Source organism: Eleginops maclovinus, chromosome 4 (assembly GCF_036324505.1).
Source record: "Eleginops maclovinus isolate JMC-PN-2008 ecotype Puerto Natales chromosome 4, JC_Emac_rtc_rv5, whole genome shotgun sequence".
NCBI classification, from domain to species: Eukaryota; Metazoa; Chordata; class Actinopteri; order Perciformes; family Eleginopidae; genus Eleginops; species Eleginops maclovinus.
This window is the reverse complement of record NC_086352.1, coordinates 14441093-14456508: the sequence shown is the minus strand read 5'-3', so window position 1 is coordinate 14456508 and position 15416 is coordinate 14441093. Positions and strand designations below refer to the sequence as shown.

General features: G+C 41.2%; 1 protein-coding gene across 1 annotated transcript; it reads left to right on the top strand.

Moving 5' to 3' along the window:
• The first annotated feature begins 1451 nt into the window (after nucleotides 1-1451).
• On the top strand, nucleotides 1452-8736 carry wt1b (WT1 transcription factor b). The gene is given in 10 exon segments (XM_063880571.1): nucleotides 1452-2178; nucleotides 4028-4150; nucleotides 5098-5197; nucleotides 6536-6597; nucleotides 6600-6615; nucleotides 7157-7262; nucleotides 7368-7515; nucleotides 7684-7773; nucleotides 8363-8455; nucleotides 8587-8736. Coding segments are annotated over 10 exon segments (1419 nt in total). The 5' UTR covers nucleotides 1452-1619; the 3' UTR covers nucleotides 8709-8736.
• The last annotated feature ends 6680 nt before the right edge of the window (nucleotides 8737-15416 follow it).

The window sequence follows — 15416 nt, the reverse complement described above, 5'->3', positions numbered from 1 at the left end:
TAATAGATATGGCCGACTGTTTAGTATTTGAAGATTTTTTATATGATGTTATTGTCTATCATTTTATAATAAGCGGAAATACAATATGAAATCACTTTTTAAAGACTTATAAGTTTGACTTTTGAAATAATAATAAGAGTAAAACAAGTTTTACAGTTTTCCAACTAATAACTGATTGTTATGCTACATGTAATGTAGCAGCGTTTATTTTTAAAAATGAACTTCAAGCATTTTTCAAGCTTTCAAAGAAAAGGAGAAACCCGGCAGCTAATCTGACAAATATAATAATGTTTAAAGATCCACAGCAGCTGTACAGAATTTATGTTTTTATTCCAACTTACTGCATTCCTGTGTAGTTCCACATTGAGTTAAGCTCTTGTTGAGGTCAAAACCTCTATCTCTTAAGCGCTGACACACACACACACACACACACACACACACACACACACACACACACACACACACACACACACACACACACAACTCCCCCTCACCTCGACCAATAAATAATTATCCTTTTGTGTGATGTGGCTTTGCTCCAAGGCCATGCAGTTTGTGCAAGTTGCTTTTACAAAAACAGTTCTATTCCAAAAGAGGAAAAATGGATACACTCCCAGCACATTTTCTGCAGGTTTTTACTATTCTTACATTTTGAGTAATAATAAATAAATAAATCTGTTTATTTTTTATTCAACACAGTCTTTTTTGTAACAGCCATTGCCAGCCAATGTATTACATAAAAACTCTCCTGACTTTGGATATGTAATAAGTAAAACACACATAGGTAAAAAGTCAAAATACAACCTCGCCCAAACAAATATGTTATCTTCTTATGCTTAGATTGTCTCTTTCGTTTATATATGTTGTTCATTTTGTTACTCATTTTGGAAGTGTGGTGTATTTCATGTAACCAATGAGTCAAGGGTCAGAAATGAGGATGAATCTCTGAGAACGGCTTATATTTATTTTAGTTTAATTGTATTTAAAATAACTTTGATTTAAGTTTTAAATATTTTGTTAACACACACATTGAATATTCAATACTTAAATTTTACAAATCTCATTGATGAAAACAAGTAATTACAGTTTAATCTGCACATCATGGGCCTTGACACAATAGAGACTTTCACTCTTTTTTAAGAATACTCATGTAGCAGAGTCATGCTTCAAGTCTGTCAGTACTTCTGAAAAATGTATGAAATACTCTCCTTGCAGACACTTATTCATACACACTAACATAAACATTTAATATGAGCATCACTTGAAGTTCAACAAAGACTGAAGAGCAACATTGCTCATAGGATGTTACTCAGAATCTACTCAGAAGTGCAGTCGTTGCTCGCCGGGGGTAAGGCAAGGGAGTCATCTTCTCCTCAGCCTCCTTCGCTCCTCCCCCTGTCCAATGTGTTTTGCAGTATTAGAGACTTCAGGAGAGTAAGGAAAGTCAGACATTATAGAGACAGAGGGACAAGGACTGTTGCCCTGTTAGACTCCCACTCCACATACAAGGAGCTTGATATTTAGCGTCCACATTTTAGTCATCATCTTTAATTTATTTGTTTTTCAGTTCATGACTTCTGTGAAGAAAGATGGCTCCTTAATCTGGTGACCACTGATGTATGCGGAATAGTTTGCTGCCTGCTTATTTAGTTTGTTGTTTTTTAGTTTTGGTTCAACTTTTTAGGAGTCTTTATTACTGTGTGACTCCCAGCTACTGGAATATCAGCGCTCCTTCTTTGGACTGTCTCATCCTGCTTTCTACAATGCTGACCGACCCGTGTGGAGCCATGTCGATGGGGTCAGATGTTCGAGATCTGACCCTCCTACCTCCAGCGCCTCCTATGCCATCCTTAGGTGCTGGTGGTGGCTGTGGGATGTCTGTTGGGGGTGGTCAGTGGACCCAGCTGCTGGACCTTCACCCCAGCTCACCCTACAGCTCCTTGCCCTCTCACCACTCCCTCATTAAGCAGGAACCAGGTTGGGGGACCGCTGATCCGATAGAGGACCCTCACTGTGGACTCGGGGCCTTCACATTACACTTCTCAGGCCAGTTTACAGGCTCGGGCCCCTGTCGAGTTGGGGCCTTCGGAGAGGCAACTGCAGGTCAGCCGAGGATGTTTCCTAATGGTACCTACCTGCCCGGCTGCATGGACAGTCCTCCTGCCCCCAGGAACCAAGGTAGGCATTCAAACACAGTCCCAGCTGTATTCTTATCAACTAAATGTTAAATATGAGCACACCCTTATCAATAAATGCAGATTTTATTACTTTTTATTTGTAATTCTAATGTGTTTTTGCCTGTTTTCCATGGCTTGTGTCCATGGTGTAACTCAATGTCTACGGGTTGTCAACAGTTTTATGTCCGAGCAGGATGTTACGTGCTGTACTGGGTCATTCTGTCCCATGTCAGGAATAAGCTTGACAGCTTTCTGGTAATGCTCTGGCCAACTTCTACCACATTTCATTTGCAATGGGCTTTTGAGCAGGAATGCTGATTTTCAGTCACGGTCACAACAATCTGTAAGGCCTCAGTATAAGCATATTATTGTATGGAGATATATTTGTATTACATTTAACTAGCTTTTTTTTTTACTGTATTACTTTTTTTCCCCATTTTTAAATTACAAAACCCATATATTCCAAATGATAACTCTAACATATCGACCTAAAGTTTAAGTACTCTCATGTGTTTTATGATGCTGAAGCTTCACACAAAGCCAAACTCCCTTGCTGTTTTGAATGACATGCACATCATTATGTTCAACTAACAATTGGTTTTCAACAGTATTATGGGACAGCAGAACGAATATAAAAAATATCACTAACAATGAGTCAAAGCAACCCGAGCTAATTGTTATCCAGTGTTGCATTCATAACCAATTTAATGTTTACACATATAAAAAAAAGTACATAATGACAGGTAGATCTGTCACTGTGAATGTTGCAGTTATCATGCACACTGTTCAAAAGGAAGTTTAAATCATCTGGTAAATTCACATTTTCCAACGACAGAACAGAAAGATACTGAATGTGCTCATCAGCTCAGAACGAATGAAGTATGTTTAGGTTTTACAATTTTGATTTTATTTGCCTGTGGTGATTAAACAATTACAAAGAGTTTTACATGGAATATGAAAATATGGAAAAACTCATGAACAAAAAGTAATGAACATTGAATCAATAGCTTTAGTTACTACTCCAAACCTGAATTCTTGATTATTCATTTTTAATTGCAGGAGATCTGCACAAAACTTTTATATACTTGGAATCTTAATCTGACATCCAACTTCAGTTTAGTTTCCTGTCAAATCTTAACATTAAACTAAATGCTTACTTTCAACATATCTCATCCTTCTGTGTGTGAATGTTGACTACTGGGGCTTGGAGGTCCAGTTTATGTATGTCTGCTGATATGACTTTCAGGAATCAGTGTGTAGCAATTCTTGTTATAATAATAAACACTAAGCGTAGGCTCTGCAGGCTGCAGGATTTAAGTAACAATTTGTGAGTCATTTTTACTCAGAAACCTTTCAGTATCCCTCTCGGGGCTGGCCTCACATAGCTTTGCTAAAATGCAACACTTCATGTATTACATTTTAATAATTGCAATAAGAAAAACAATGTTACTTACTGTTGCCATGTGTACCCCTTATAACTGTAATTAAGTGAGCATACATGCAGTTCATTACTTCTCGACCTTGTTTTTCCACCAAGAATATTCTACAGTAGCTCATCTCAGTCCGCCTGTGGTGTGTTTGCCAAATTTCTTTTTCCACCTGCCATAAATAATGAAACCACAAGGCCAAAGATAAATGGGGGGAAAGAGTGAATATGTTACAAGAAAAAGGATTTAGTAGTTTGATAAATGTGTCTCTGTGTTAACCCTGCCAGGGACTAAGAGCTACTACCAGGGGATTCAGATAGCTGACTAGATACTGCAGACCCTGCAAGCTCTATTTGCAAGATGATAATCTAAGTGAATAAGATCATTTAATTTTCCATTGCTTCTCTTTGTGTTTTCTCTTAGGTTATGGAGCAGTGGGCTTAGACATCAACCCCAGTTATGGTCACACTCCCTCTCATCACAGCCCTCAGCTCTCCAGCCTGTCCTTCAAACACGAGGACACTCTGTCACCGCCAAACAACATAGGTAACTGTCTGCGTCCTGACGCCTTTTCTCTGAATTGACTCGTAGACCGGAAGACTGTCATGTCACTGCAAGGTTATATAAGTAACCCTCCATTTTTCACATCAAAACAGAAACGCTATTATCCATTTTTCCTTCATCTCTCTGTCTCTGTCGGCACACACATTCATAAACGCAGGCATACATAAACACAGCCTCCCTCTCGCTCTTTAAGCACACGTATGGTTAATGACTCTGGAAATGATAACTTGAGGAAACAGCTTTATGTGACTCTGCTGGAATGTCAAAAACTGTCTGGGGACTAATATACTATATGTACCTGAAAAGAACCTCTGTTTCTGATTGACCAGGTCTCTCTTTGAAAAGAGGTGCAGACATGCATTTACAAAAGTGTGAAAGTGTTTTTTATATTCATTTTCTTAGTTTATATTTGCTTCATTTTAAAAGGTGTAGATAATAAGCTGCTGAATGACAATAGAAACTTAGCTTAAACCACTAAAAACATGTGGAGTTAAATTCCTTTGTCGATAGATGAATCACAAGAAATATATTCATCCACAATTTTGAAAATTATTCATTTGTTTTTTATTTACCAAGTGTTAATACTTGCCAGTGTTGTTATCGTTCTGTAATGAGTAAATAAGAACCTTGGTGTGAGTGTAGCTTGAAAAGAAACGGGTATTTTGAACATGTCAACTTTTTTTTATAGTGAGGTTAAATCCTTTTGTTGATAGGTGGATCACAAGATAATCAGTTATCCTGAATTTGTAAAAAAATCATGATTTATCAATGTTTCATATATACCAAAAGTGTGTATACTTGTTTTATTAGTGTGAAGCTTGAATAAAACATGCATTTTATCAGCCCCTGTGAAAATACATTTTAAAGACCAAAAGAACATATAAATTATTGAAAAATAAGCATCTTTTGTATTTGCATTTACTTTTCAGTTGACCAGCAGTACCCAGCTCCTCCTCCCATGTTTGGTTGCCACAATCCATCAGAATCGTGTCCAAGCAGCCAAGCCCTGCTGCTGAGAAACTACAGCAGGTAATCATTTGTCCCTGCAGGCACTTATTGTTCCTTATTTGACTCCTGCTACTTTGAGTCCTCCATCGGCACAATTCGGCACTTCTCAAACGCTATTAGACTCCTCACTCGTCAACTAATGTCAGATTCTTTCCACCAACACCACATGCAGCTCGCCCACTTGCTAGTAATTTTGAGAAGTGTGAACTCTCTCTGATCCTACGGTAAGCCCTGTGTCTGCCTCTGCACGGCCTGGATCCTGAATCCTAATTTGTTCTGAGGTTAAGTGCTGCCCACTGGTGCTCAGCAGGCCAAAACAAACACTGAGTGATCTACTGCTGATGTGTCTCACTCCACCCTGAGGAAAAACGAAGGGAAAAGTAAAAGAGACAAGTTCAGTGAAAGTGAAAGTTAAGTGGGGGATGTCGGGTTGTTAAAGCTGGGAACCGTCTCATTTTAACCTCTGCATGTGTATCCAATGTGTTTTCAATTTGATTCAAAACATCTGAAGGGGTAAATTAGGATAGAATTCTTCGAATACCACCCTGGGATGTTGTTGGAAAAAAGGAACATGTGCAACCCAAATACTGGAACATAAGTTGATAAGAGGAAGGAAGTTGTTGTTAGAGCAAGAACTGGAAACCCTCAAACAAACACGGAGACATGCACATGCACACGCTCTCACATACACACCATGAATTTATGTCAGATACCAGTGAGTCTTTCCGAAGTGTAACATAGCTCAGAGCTGATTAGAAGCCATCTCGATCCTTCCCTCAAGGACTTCTCAAGGAATGCCGTCCAGAATTCCCCCGAAACTGGTTCCCGCCTTTTACTGAGGACAGAGTGATGTCATGCACTGGTCCACATTGTACTAGGCACGGAGGCACTCACCCCCGCAGAGTGCACAACTGCGTCTCCAAGCGTAGTGTGTGTGTGTGTGTGTGTGTGTGTGTGTGTGTGTGTGTGTGTGTGTGTGTGTGTGTGTGTGTGTGTGTGTGTGTGTGTGTGTGTGTGTGTGTGTGTGTGTGTGTGTGTGTGTGTGTGTGTGTGTGTGTGTGTGTGTGTGTGTGTGTGTGTGTGTGTGTGTGTGTGTGTGTGTGTGTGTGTGTGTGTGTGTGTGTGTGTGCAATAGTTGGATCTGCCAAGGTAAAGAACGGCTCAGAGCCAATGTTTTTTAATGAAGCCAGTGAGGAGTGTGCTGGGTGGACAGGACATGTTAATACTTAACATACATAATGTCTCAATTAGTAAAGTACAACATATTTTGTTGCCTTGAAATTTCACCACTCAACAAAAACGTTAACATTTTTAGGGAAATTGCCAAAAGCTAACAACTGTGCTGTATGTTTTCCTCAGTGATAACCTGTACCAAATGGCATCTCAGCTGGATTGTGTAACCTGGAACCAAATGAACAACCTGACACTTCTATAAAAAGGTGAGCCTTTATCTTTTTATTTAAATAACATGCTGTATACTTCAGTGAGGACCAGTGTTCGTGGGGGAGCAGCAGAGGGGGAACAAGATGAGAATTTGACCAGATGGCTGTTGGCCCACTGCCTAAGGAAATCAGGAAGTTGTGTGTGTGTGTGTGTGTGTGTGTGTGTGTGTGTGTGTGTGTGTGTGTGTGTGTGTGTGTGTGTGTGTGTGTGTGTGTGTGTGTGTGTGTGTGTGTGTGTGTGTGTGTGTGTGTGTGTGTGTGTGTGTGTGTGTGTGTGTGTGTGTGTGTGTGTGTGTGTGTGTGTGTGTGTGTGTGTGTGTGTGTGTGTCCAGTCTAGTGCTTTTATTTTATGTTTGCAAAGTGAGGAAACTTTGGTTTTAGAATAAGTCTTGTTGATAGCTATGTTGTTGTGATTTGACCTTGACTTTATTCATTTGGACTGGATGAACTGCCAATTTGTTTTGGTAAAACTCTCAGATTTGCACTCAAACTGTTTAGGTTTTTACCTAATTCATTTTATTTTGCTTCTGTCCGGCAGTGCCCATGCACCCAGCTATGACAGTGACCCCACAGCCCCGCCCCCACCCATGCTTATGAGTGCCCAGTATCACATACACACCCACGGTGTCTTCAGAGGACTTCAGGTCAGTCAAAGTTACACACATGCAGGCTCAAAACAACACACAGAGTTACAGTAAATACATACACAGAGTGCACTGCTGGACTACAAAGCCTCCTCTTTCTTAAAGGATGTTCGACGTGTAGCTGGCATTGCTCCACCCGTTGTGAGGTCATCAGAAGCCAGCGAAAAGCGTCCATTTGTTTGTGCTTATCCTGGCTGCAGCAAGAGATACTTCAAACTGTCACATCTCCAGATGCACGGCCGCAAACACACAGGTGAGAGGACAACTTTTTCCTGCTCAGAACGGCTGCTAAATTAAATGGAGAAATTCATACAGACTTTAGATAGGATATGGTTGCTGGTATGATGCACAGGTTTGAATGTGTATTGCTGTGTAAAAAGTAAATTGATAAAGCTGTTGATATGACTGGTTTGTTTTGCAGGAGAGAAGCCTTACCAGTGTGACTTCACAGAATGCGGCCGTCGATTCTCTCGCTCAGACCAGTTAAAGAGGCACCAGCGCAGACACACAGGTACACCGGCGTATAGCTACTGTATGAGTTAGGGTGGCACCCGAGGACACTGAAACTGGAGGGAGTATCCATTCCACAACATAAACAACTAAACTTACTGTTGGTACTCTACTGGGAGATTCTTATTGCTTTTGGACCTAGTATATTTGAATTTGTCCATAAGGCCAATAATATATTAATAAATAAGTAGGATTTAGTATTTTCTACCACAGTTGTATTCCTGGCATTGGGGAAAAGGCCAAAAAACAGGCGTTGGACTTTAAATATAATAGATAATGTATATGAGAAATCCACATAATCTAAAAAATATATATATGTTGGATCAAAATGTTTAAACGACCAAGCAGTAATAACCAAATTTACTTTATTTCAAACACATTGAGTAGCTTCATATCAGTGTAAAAATACGACAAAATATAGTTAGAGGATATAAAAAGATGCTGAGATTGTCAAATCTGCCTGAATGGTTTTAATTTGAATGCTTACAACCTCCACATTGATTACTCCATCTTATAACCTTTGACCCCTGCTCTGCTTTCTTCTCATTTCTATCTCTGTCAACCCAACACTCGTTTGCACACCTGTGTAGGAGTGAAGCCCTTTCAGTGCGAGACGTGTCAGAGAAAGTTTTCACGGTCAGATCATCTTAAGACGCACACTCGGACTCATACAGGTAAAACAAGTGCGTATACCTTTATTTCCTACCGCTCCATTCTGAGACTTTGATTTGAGTACATTTTAACAGAAGTTTGAATTTCTATAGTTGTAGTCACTTTATCTTGGTTTTTGTCTTGTTTGTCCCCTCCTTGTCAGGTGAGAAGCCCTTTACCTGCCGCTGGTCCAGCTGTGAGAAGAAGTTTGCCCGCTCTGATGAGCTGGTGCGCCACCACAGCATGCATCAGAGGAACTTGACCAAGCTGCAGCCTGCCATCTGAGTAGCGAGAGGAGGAGGAGGAGGAGGAGGAGGAGGAGGAGGAGGAGGAGGAGGAGGAGGAGGAGGAGGAGGAGGAGGAGGAGGAGGAGGGTGACAATATGTTGTGCCAGCCAGTGGAGAAAGCAGCAGGAGCCTGGTCAGCAGTTATGGTGCCTTGCCAGACTGTGGTGAGCCCAGCTGATGCCTCCCTCTGCCAGCCGATGTAAAGAGACTCGTAATCCTCAAGAACTTCAGGATGCACCTCAACTAGCACTCGTTTTGGGTATTTGACATAAAAACTCAGACTGAGAAGGTACAACCACAGTTATTCTGAGCCAAGAATAAGATGTTTTTAATGTGAGATGAGGAAAATGTTGATACACTATTTTAGTAAACTTGCACTGGCTTTTTTTGTTTTTGAAAAATTGTGTCACCTTGTTAACTGGATTGAGGAAATGTCTTTTTTTGTCCAATCATTTGAATTTGTTTTGCTTTGAGGAATGTGAACGTCTTTATATTCTTACAGTTTAATTTCTCACTAAATTGCTCTGTATATATGTGGTGTATTTGAACACTTTTATAGACACATTCCTTTTTGTAATTTCTATGTTTTTAAGTTTATAAAACTTTGATTCACATGGTTGTCAAGAGTAAAGAGAGAGAGTGTGTGTGTGTGTGTGTGTGTGTGTGTGTGTGTGTGTGTGTGTGTGTGTGTGTGTGTGTGTGTGTGTGTGTGTGTGTGTGTGTGTGTGTGTGTGTGTGTGTGTGTGTGTGTGTGTGTGTGTGTGTGTGTGTGTGTGTGTGTGTGTGTGTGTGTGTGTGTGTGTGTGTGTGTGTGTGTGTGTGTGTGCGTGTGTGTGCGCGCGGGGAGAGAGATACAGAAGAGGTGTTGGTGTTGTCAGGTTAAGAGTCCAACTATGAGTAGTGGTGGTGGGGGATGAGGGGATGACCGACAGTAAAACAGCACCCCATTGTGACTCTGACAGTGTGCAGGTCTGTCCCTACTTAATCTCTAACACACATCTTCATTACTGGAAACATCTGGAGTTGAGTAAATCTCATTAGAAAAGACACATACCTCCGTGTCAGCTGTGTGTACCCCACTGACTGCCCCCTTCTGCAGATAGGCAGGGCCTCAACATGCACACACACAAAAAGCACACACCAGTATAGAAAACCTAAATGGTATTTTACATCATTGAGCCACATGATGGCAGTATTAGCCTTTTCAGTGGCGCTGATGGGACTTGAGCTGAGTCCTGGAGTGGGAATGGACCAATGCTTATATTCTTTACATTTTAATCTACTATGGTACATGTCCACTACAGTGGACATGAATGGCCTCAATAAATATGATGAAATCATCGAAAGTGAGAAAGAGGGAGGCCCGCTCAGAGCATGCGTCTGCCCATGAAATATACATGATGTGGATGGAGTTGTGTGTCAAGTCTATAAGAGATGATTCAGCTACAGCAGGTATGTAAATAAAATATGACTCAGTGTGGGAAGAATAGAGCAGTTGCATCGCTCTGCGGGCTAATGATGTCACATACCTGAAAAAGCAATGTAAACACGCACATGGTATATTTAGCTGCAAGCTACATGTTCACACATGGAAACCACAGCTCTCATTCACTTAAAGCATTCACACAGAACCAGAAATACACACACACAGCATGACTACACACACACACACACACACACACACACACACACACACACACACACACATCTGCTCCTGCACTGCTGCTCTCATTTCATCAGTAGATCCTGACATTTCCTCAACTAACAGAAAGATTAAAATGCCGTTCTCCTGTTTCAGGGTCACAGACTGCTCATTTGAAGCGGTGATTCAGGTTGTTTTCCAATCCACTAAATTACTGCGAGGTAGTGTCTCTGTGATGTTCTGCTTTTTTCTGCTTCTTAATCCAATGCACTTTGATTAAGTAGTGCTTCTCTTTGTTCTATCTCTACAGGGGCACCAGGAAGCGGAGGAAGATCAGAGGAACAGTGGAGTTGAACATTTTACTCACTCCAGTTCACTCTTAACTGGAGACGGCCAAGACTGTGCAGGAACCCATGCTTTAAATCTCCTCCATTATCTCACACCTTCAAAGAGACACTGACCTAAACCCTTGATTGATCTATGGGGCCTACATTCCTTCAATATGTTCCTGGTTGAAGATTGTGTATGGGAATATCTGATAACACCACAAATGTATGGGCTCAGTCTCGTTCTGCCAAACATTACCGCCAATCTGAATGCATGAACACACACATATACTTGCACACAAACTCGCATGCACACACGCCACCAGATGCCCCCTCAGCTGTACTGCTGGCTGTTTGCCTTTAAGGGGTGTCAGCGTGGGTAATCTCAGGTGACGTACACCTGGTAACGCACAGCCCAAGACATCTGTAGGACAGCAGGCCTGCTAGCTTCACAGCCTCCATCTCCACATGCAACCCTCCAAAAAGGTTTCTTTTTGAATGGAAGTGTGATTTAACCTCACTGTCACATTTAAAAAGCTATGAAACAAGAACATTTGAATCCATAAATGGAAGTTTCAGCCTTCAATTTCTTCTTACTAATGAGTCTTTTAATTTACTTTGTCTTATTTGTTAATATGACATTCTGTGAAGTCCCAGGTGCATACAACATCACTATGAATCCGGCTGTGTTTCTTTGGGCCAAAAAGACATTATTTAACCTCCGGGAGCCATAAAGGTCAATGCACATGTAGCACACAGAGGCCTCTATGAGCCCCGAGGGATTGTTAACAAGGTCAAGGCCCCAGAGAGTGGGTTACAGGGAGGCCTGCATGCAAAAACAATGCTACACCAACAGGAGGCGCTGTCGGGGAATGTTCAAATGTTAAGTGAAGCATGTACTTAGTTGTATTCCCAGACAGCGTCCCCCCTCCCCTCGGGCTGGCTCTCTTGTGCAGAGCTGCTGCTCCACAGTCTGAGGGGCCTAGGGGTTCTTGGGGGTATTCCCTGTGGTAAAGCAGGGAGCCTGAGGGGCTCCGGTGTATAGGAGCTTTGGGAATGCAGAGGCCTTGGGGGCCTGGAGCTCAGATGGGGCCTAGAGGGTAAACTTTCTCACTCAGGGAGCAGAGCTGGAGCAGATACAAAAAGACAGCGAGAGGAAGACACCTTAAGAGGAGTCTATCAGATATGCAGGCAGCAGCCGGGAAAGTCCCATGAGGGTACAGAAACACAAACACACACATGGATGTATACTCCAAACTAAAACCAACATGTGGGCCAGCAAATAAAGGCAGAGCTTTTTAAATATCCCCCACTCTCTCCTCAACCATTAGGTCTTTCATCTTCTCCTCTTTTCTCACTCCCGCTGTCTCCTGTATTCCGCTGGAAGATTTTAACGCCTAACAGGATTAGATGTGTCTCTATCATGTGAGACACAAGATCACAAATCAACCCAAACCCCCTGGGGAACATCAGAACGGGAGGGATGAAACAAGGCCTTGTCTACCCTCTTCTCCCTTCCATCCCAAAGGTATCCAGATGGTGGGACATGGAGAGGGGACCAGAGAAACGAAAGAGACAAATGTTGACAAATGGAGCGAAAGAGGCATTTTGTCCAAATATATCAGTCTCACTGGGATAGTGATTTCTCCACCCTCACTGTCATGAGCTCCAAAATCAACTCTCCTCTGGGCCACTTTGCTCATCTTTTAATTAAAACTTGTAAAAGTTTATTTTTGCATTCATCATTATAAGATATGCAGCAGACTGTCAGAGTGAGTGGGCAACCAAAGCACCAAAGTAGCTGTGTTAAAGCTGTTTGAAACTGATTTTGAGCCATCCTGACCTCAGTCCAAAGAGCTCCCATTACTCCAGAGGCAGTTACAATTAGTTACCAACTCACTAGGTTTATGCTTCCTAAATTGAAACGTATCGCTCTTTAAAGCCTCCTCTCTAATTGTGTAGTCATTAATGGCCGATTCCCTATCTACACTGCGTTGATGGGTACATAAAAACTCATGATGATAGACGAGCAGAAGTGCAGTTGTTAAAAAGAGTGGCGATTGTCTCTTATTCTGTGTCATCACCACTAGGAGGAGTAAAGTCCTGTGGTGGGAGAGGGGAGGGATGAGCACTTTCTTTTGGATGACATGAAAGATTGATGGATTCGTTCAAGCTTCATTGTCCAGAAGTAGAAACATGTGAGGTGCCGAATTAGCCTACATCCATTCGACACGCACATACAATCACATAACTTGCACAAACACAGAAGGAAAAGCCTCTGTAGCATCAGATCTGATCATAGGTCTGCATTAGGTCAAAGTTAACCAAATGCAGCTCCGTCACCCCTTAAATTAAGGTTCCCTTTTATTTACACTGCCAGAACACAACTCTGGTACAAAATACCAAAAGCAATCTTGAATACTTTATTTATTACTGTTATTTAGTCCGATTTAGTCGTTGTGTGTGTTGTAAAAAGATTTGAGAGTATAGATTGGCAATATATCTTTATTATAGGGATATTGTTTGGTGAAAATATATAACATCTTAGAGTTAGCATATCATTGTCTTATTTTTCCTAGTTTTAATTAATGCTTTACAGTAAAAAGGCCTTACTTTTTATTAGCCAGACTGCTCTCACTGTTCTTTTATTTGCCTTTATCTTCGCTCTTCTGAATAAATCATTTTTAGAGGGTACATGAGTTAATTGTAGCGTAATATAAAAAGTTGTGTTCATGTCTGACACCACTCTTTCACCACTGCTACAATATTTTAAATGTTTTATGTTGACCCGTTGCTTGAAGAATGTTAAGAACTAAGTGGAATCATCCTATCAGATACATGTGCACTTTTTTTAGCTATACGGTGTATAAAGTCTTCCTTTTAAGTTGGTAAATCTACCAAATTAACCAAAAACTGACTATTTTAGTTGTGCATAGTGTACTGAGAAGTTATAATTCTAATTGAAAAAATACATGTTGTTATACAATGCTAACTGAAATTGTACAAACCATAAAAAATGGTTCCTCTGTGATTGGATGTGTATTTGGCTCATTCAGCTTAGTGATAAAACTAAGAGAAAGGGACAGCCTGTCCATCGAGCTGTCAACTAAGCATATAAAGTTACCATTAAGCTTGATAAATATCAAATGTGTTGTCTAAACAGCTGGATAACAAACGGACATTGTAGTGTTTGTTTTTTTGCCATAATGTCTGTTATTATATAATGGGCAGAAATCTTGTTGTGGAAGCCTCAGCACAGGATGGGTCAGATGTTCCGAAGATCATTACAAACAACACAGTGGGCTACAAATCCCCAGGGTACAAGGAACAAACTCAACATATAAAAGACAAAGATCAACAAGAGGCGGATATATATTCCGATGAAAAATAGGGCATCGTGATGATAAGAGTCCGAGAGGGGCAGGGGAGTTGTGGGGGGATGCACTGCATAGTTTGTTATGAAGGCAGTTTAATTGTAGTGGTCATGCTGACTTTGCTGCTGTTAATTGCTGATATGGAAATAGCAGTGTGCTCTGAAAAAAGCTTTTAAAAACGAGATTGTTGGTGGACAAGACTAAGTGTAAATTATACTTGATGGGGGGGCTTATAGTCTTAGACATTAATATTCGACACTTTATGACCCTCTCCCACTGTCTTCACCCTGTTCTCACCCAGAGGGCTCATTATTATCAGTGGAGAGGGGTTGATTTACACAGACACTCATATGAGAGCTGTCCAAAGGCATTACTGTACGCACACTCCCTCAGTGTGAATGATTAGGAACCTATCATAAACAGGAGGGGCAGGCTGTTAAACATGGCCGCGAGGCAGGCTGCGCAAATAGTTAATGTGCCCCCATCTTACTCAGGCAAACACACATTTGGTTCTTTTACATCTCCGTGCACCACTAATACTCAACCTTCATTTACACACTGGCCCAGACACAAAGATGCACCCTGACACATGACAAACCTCATATGCTAGTTGGAGGAAGTGCATCGAGCTACTTAGTGGTTAAGGCCTCCCAATTATTCAAATGCATGATGCAGGACTGACCCCACACTCTTTAGCAAGGCAATAGAGCACAAATAAATTATCCAATGGACATTATAAAGACAAAAAATAACTAAAATCTTCAAATGTCACCACAGGGAACACCTCCACTTTGAATGTCCTCAGACCTGGAGCTTTTTGTCAGATGAAGAAAGGAGGAAAAAAACAAATCTTTATTCCTGGAAGAAGCTGTACAAGTGGAGCCTTGCCAGAATATGGAGACCTATTTCTGCAAATTTCTATGAAATAATCATTGTTATTGTCATGTCGCCTTTTTACAAAGTTATTTAAACCTGGTAAATGTCAAACAAATTCATACAAAAGTCAGAATAACAAACAAGCTGAATATTTAAAAGCTTTTCAGATGGTTTTTGCTTCTTGCAGTCTTAGTCTGAGAGTGTCTCAAGAAGCTCCTACATCACAACAGAATAACACAGCCCACACATACAGTACATCGCACCGTCCCTTGTTCCTAATGAGCTTTATCGCATTGGTCCTGCTTGACTTGTCTTGCTAACTGGCACACATATATCCATATGTTCCACATGAGCAAGCAGGGGGGACAGGCTGGGTGGCAGAGCTGCCTTCTCAGTTACATCTGAGAGTTTTACTGCAACAGCCAGCAGCAACAGCAAGTCAGCATAACTCCATCTCCGCTGTGCGTGTGTGCACTCAGCTATTAGTC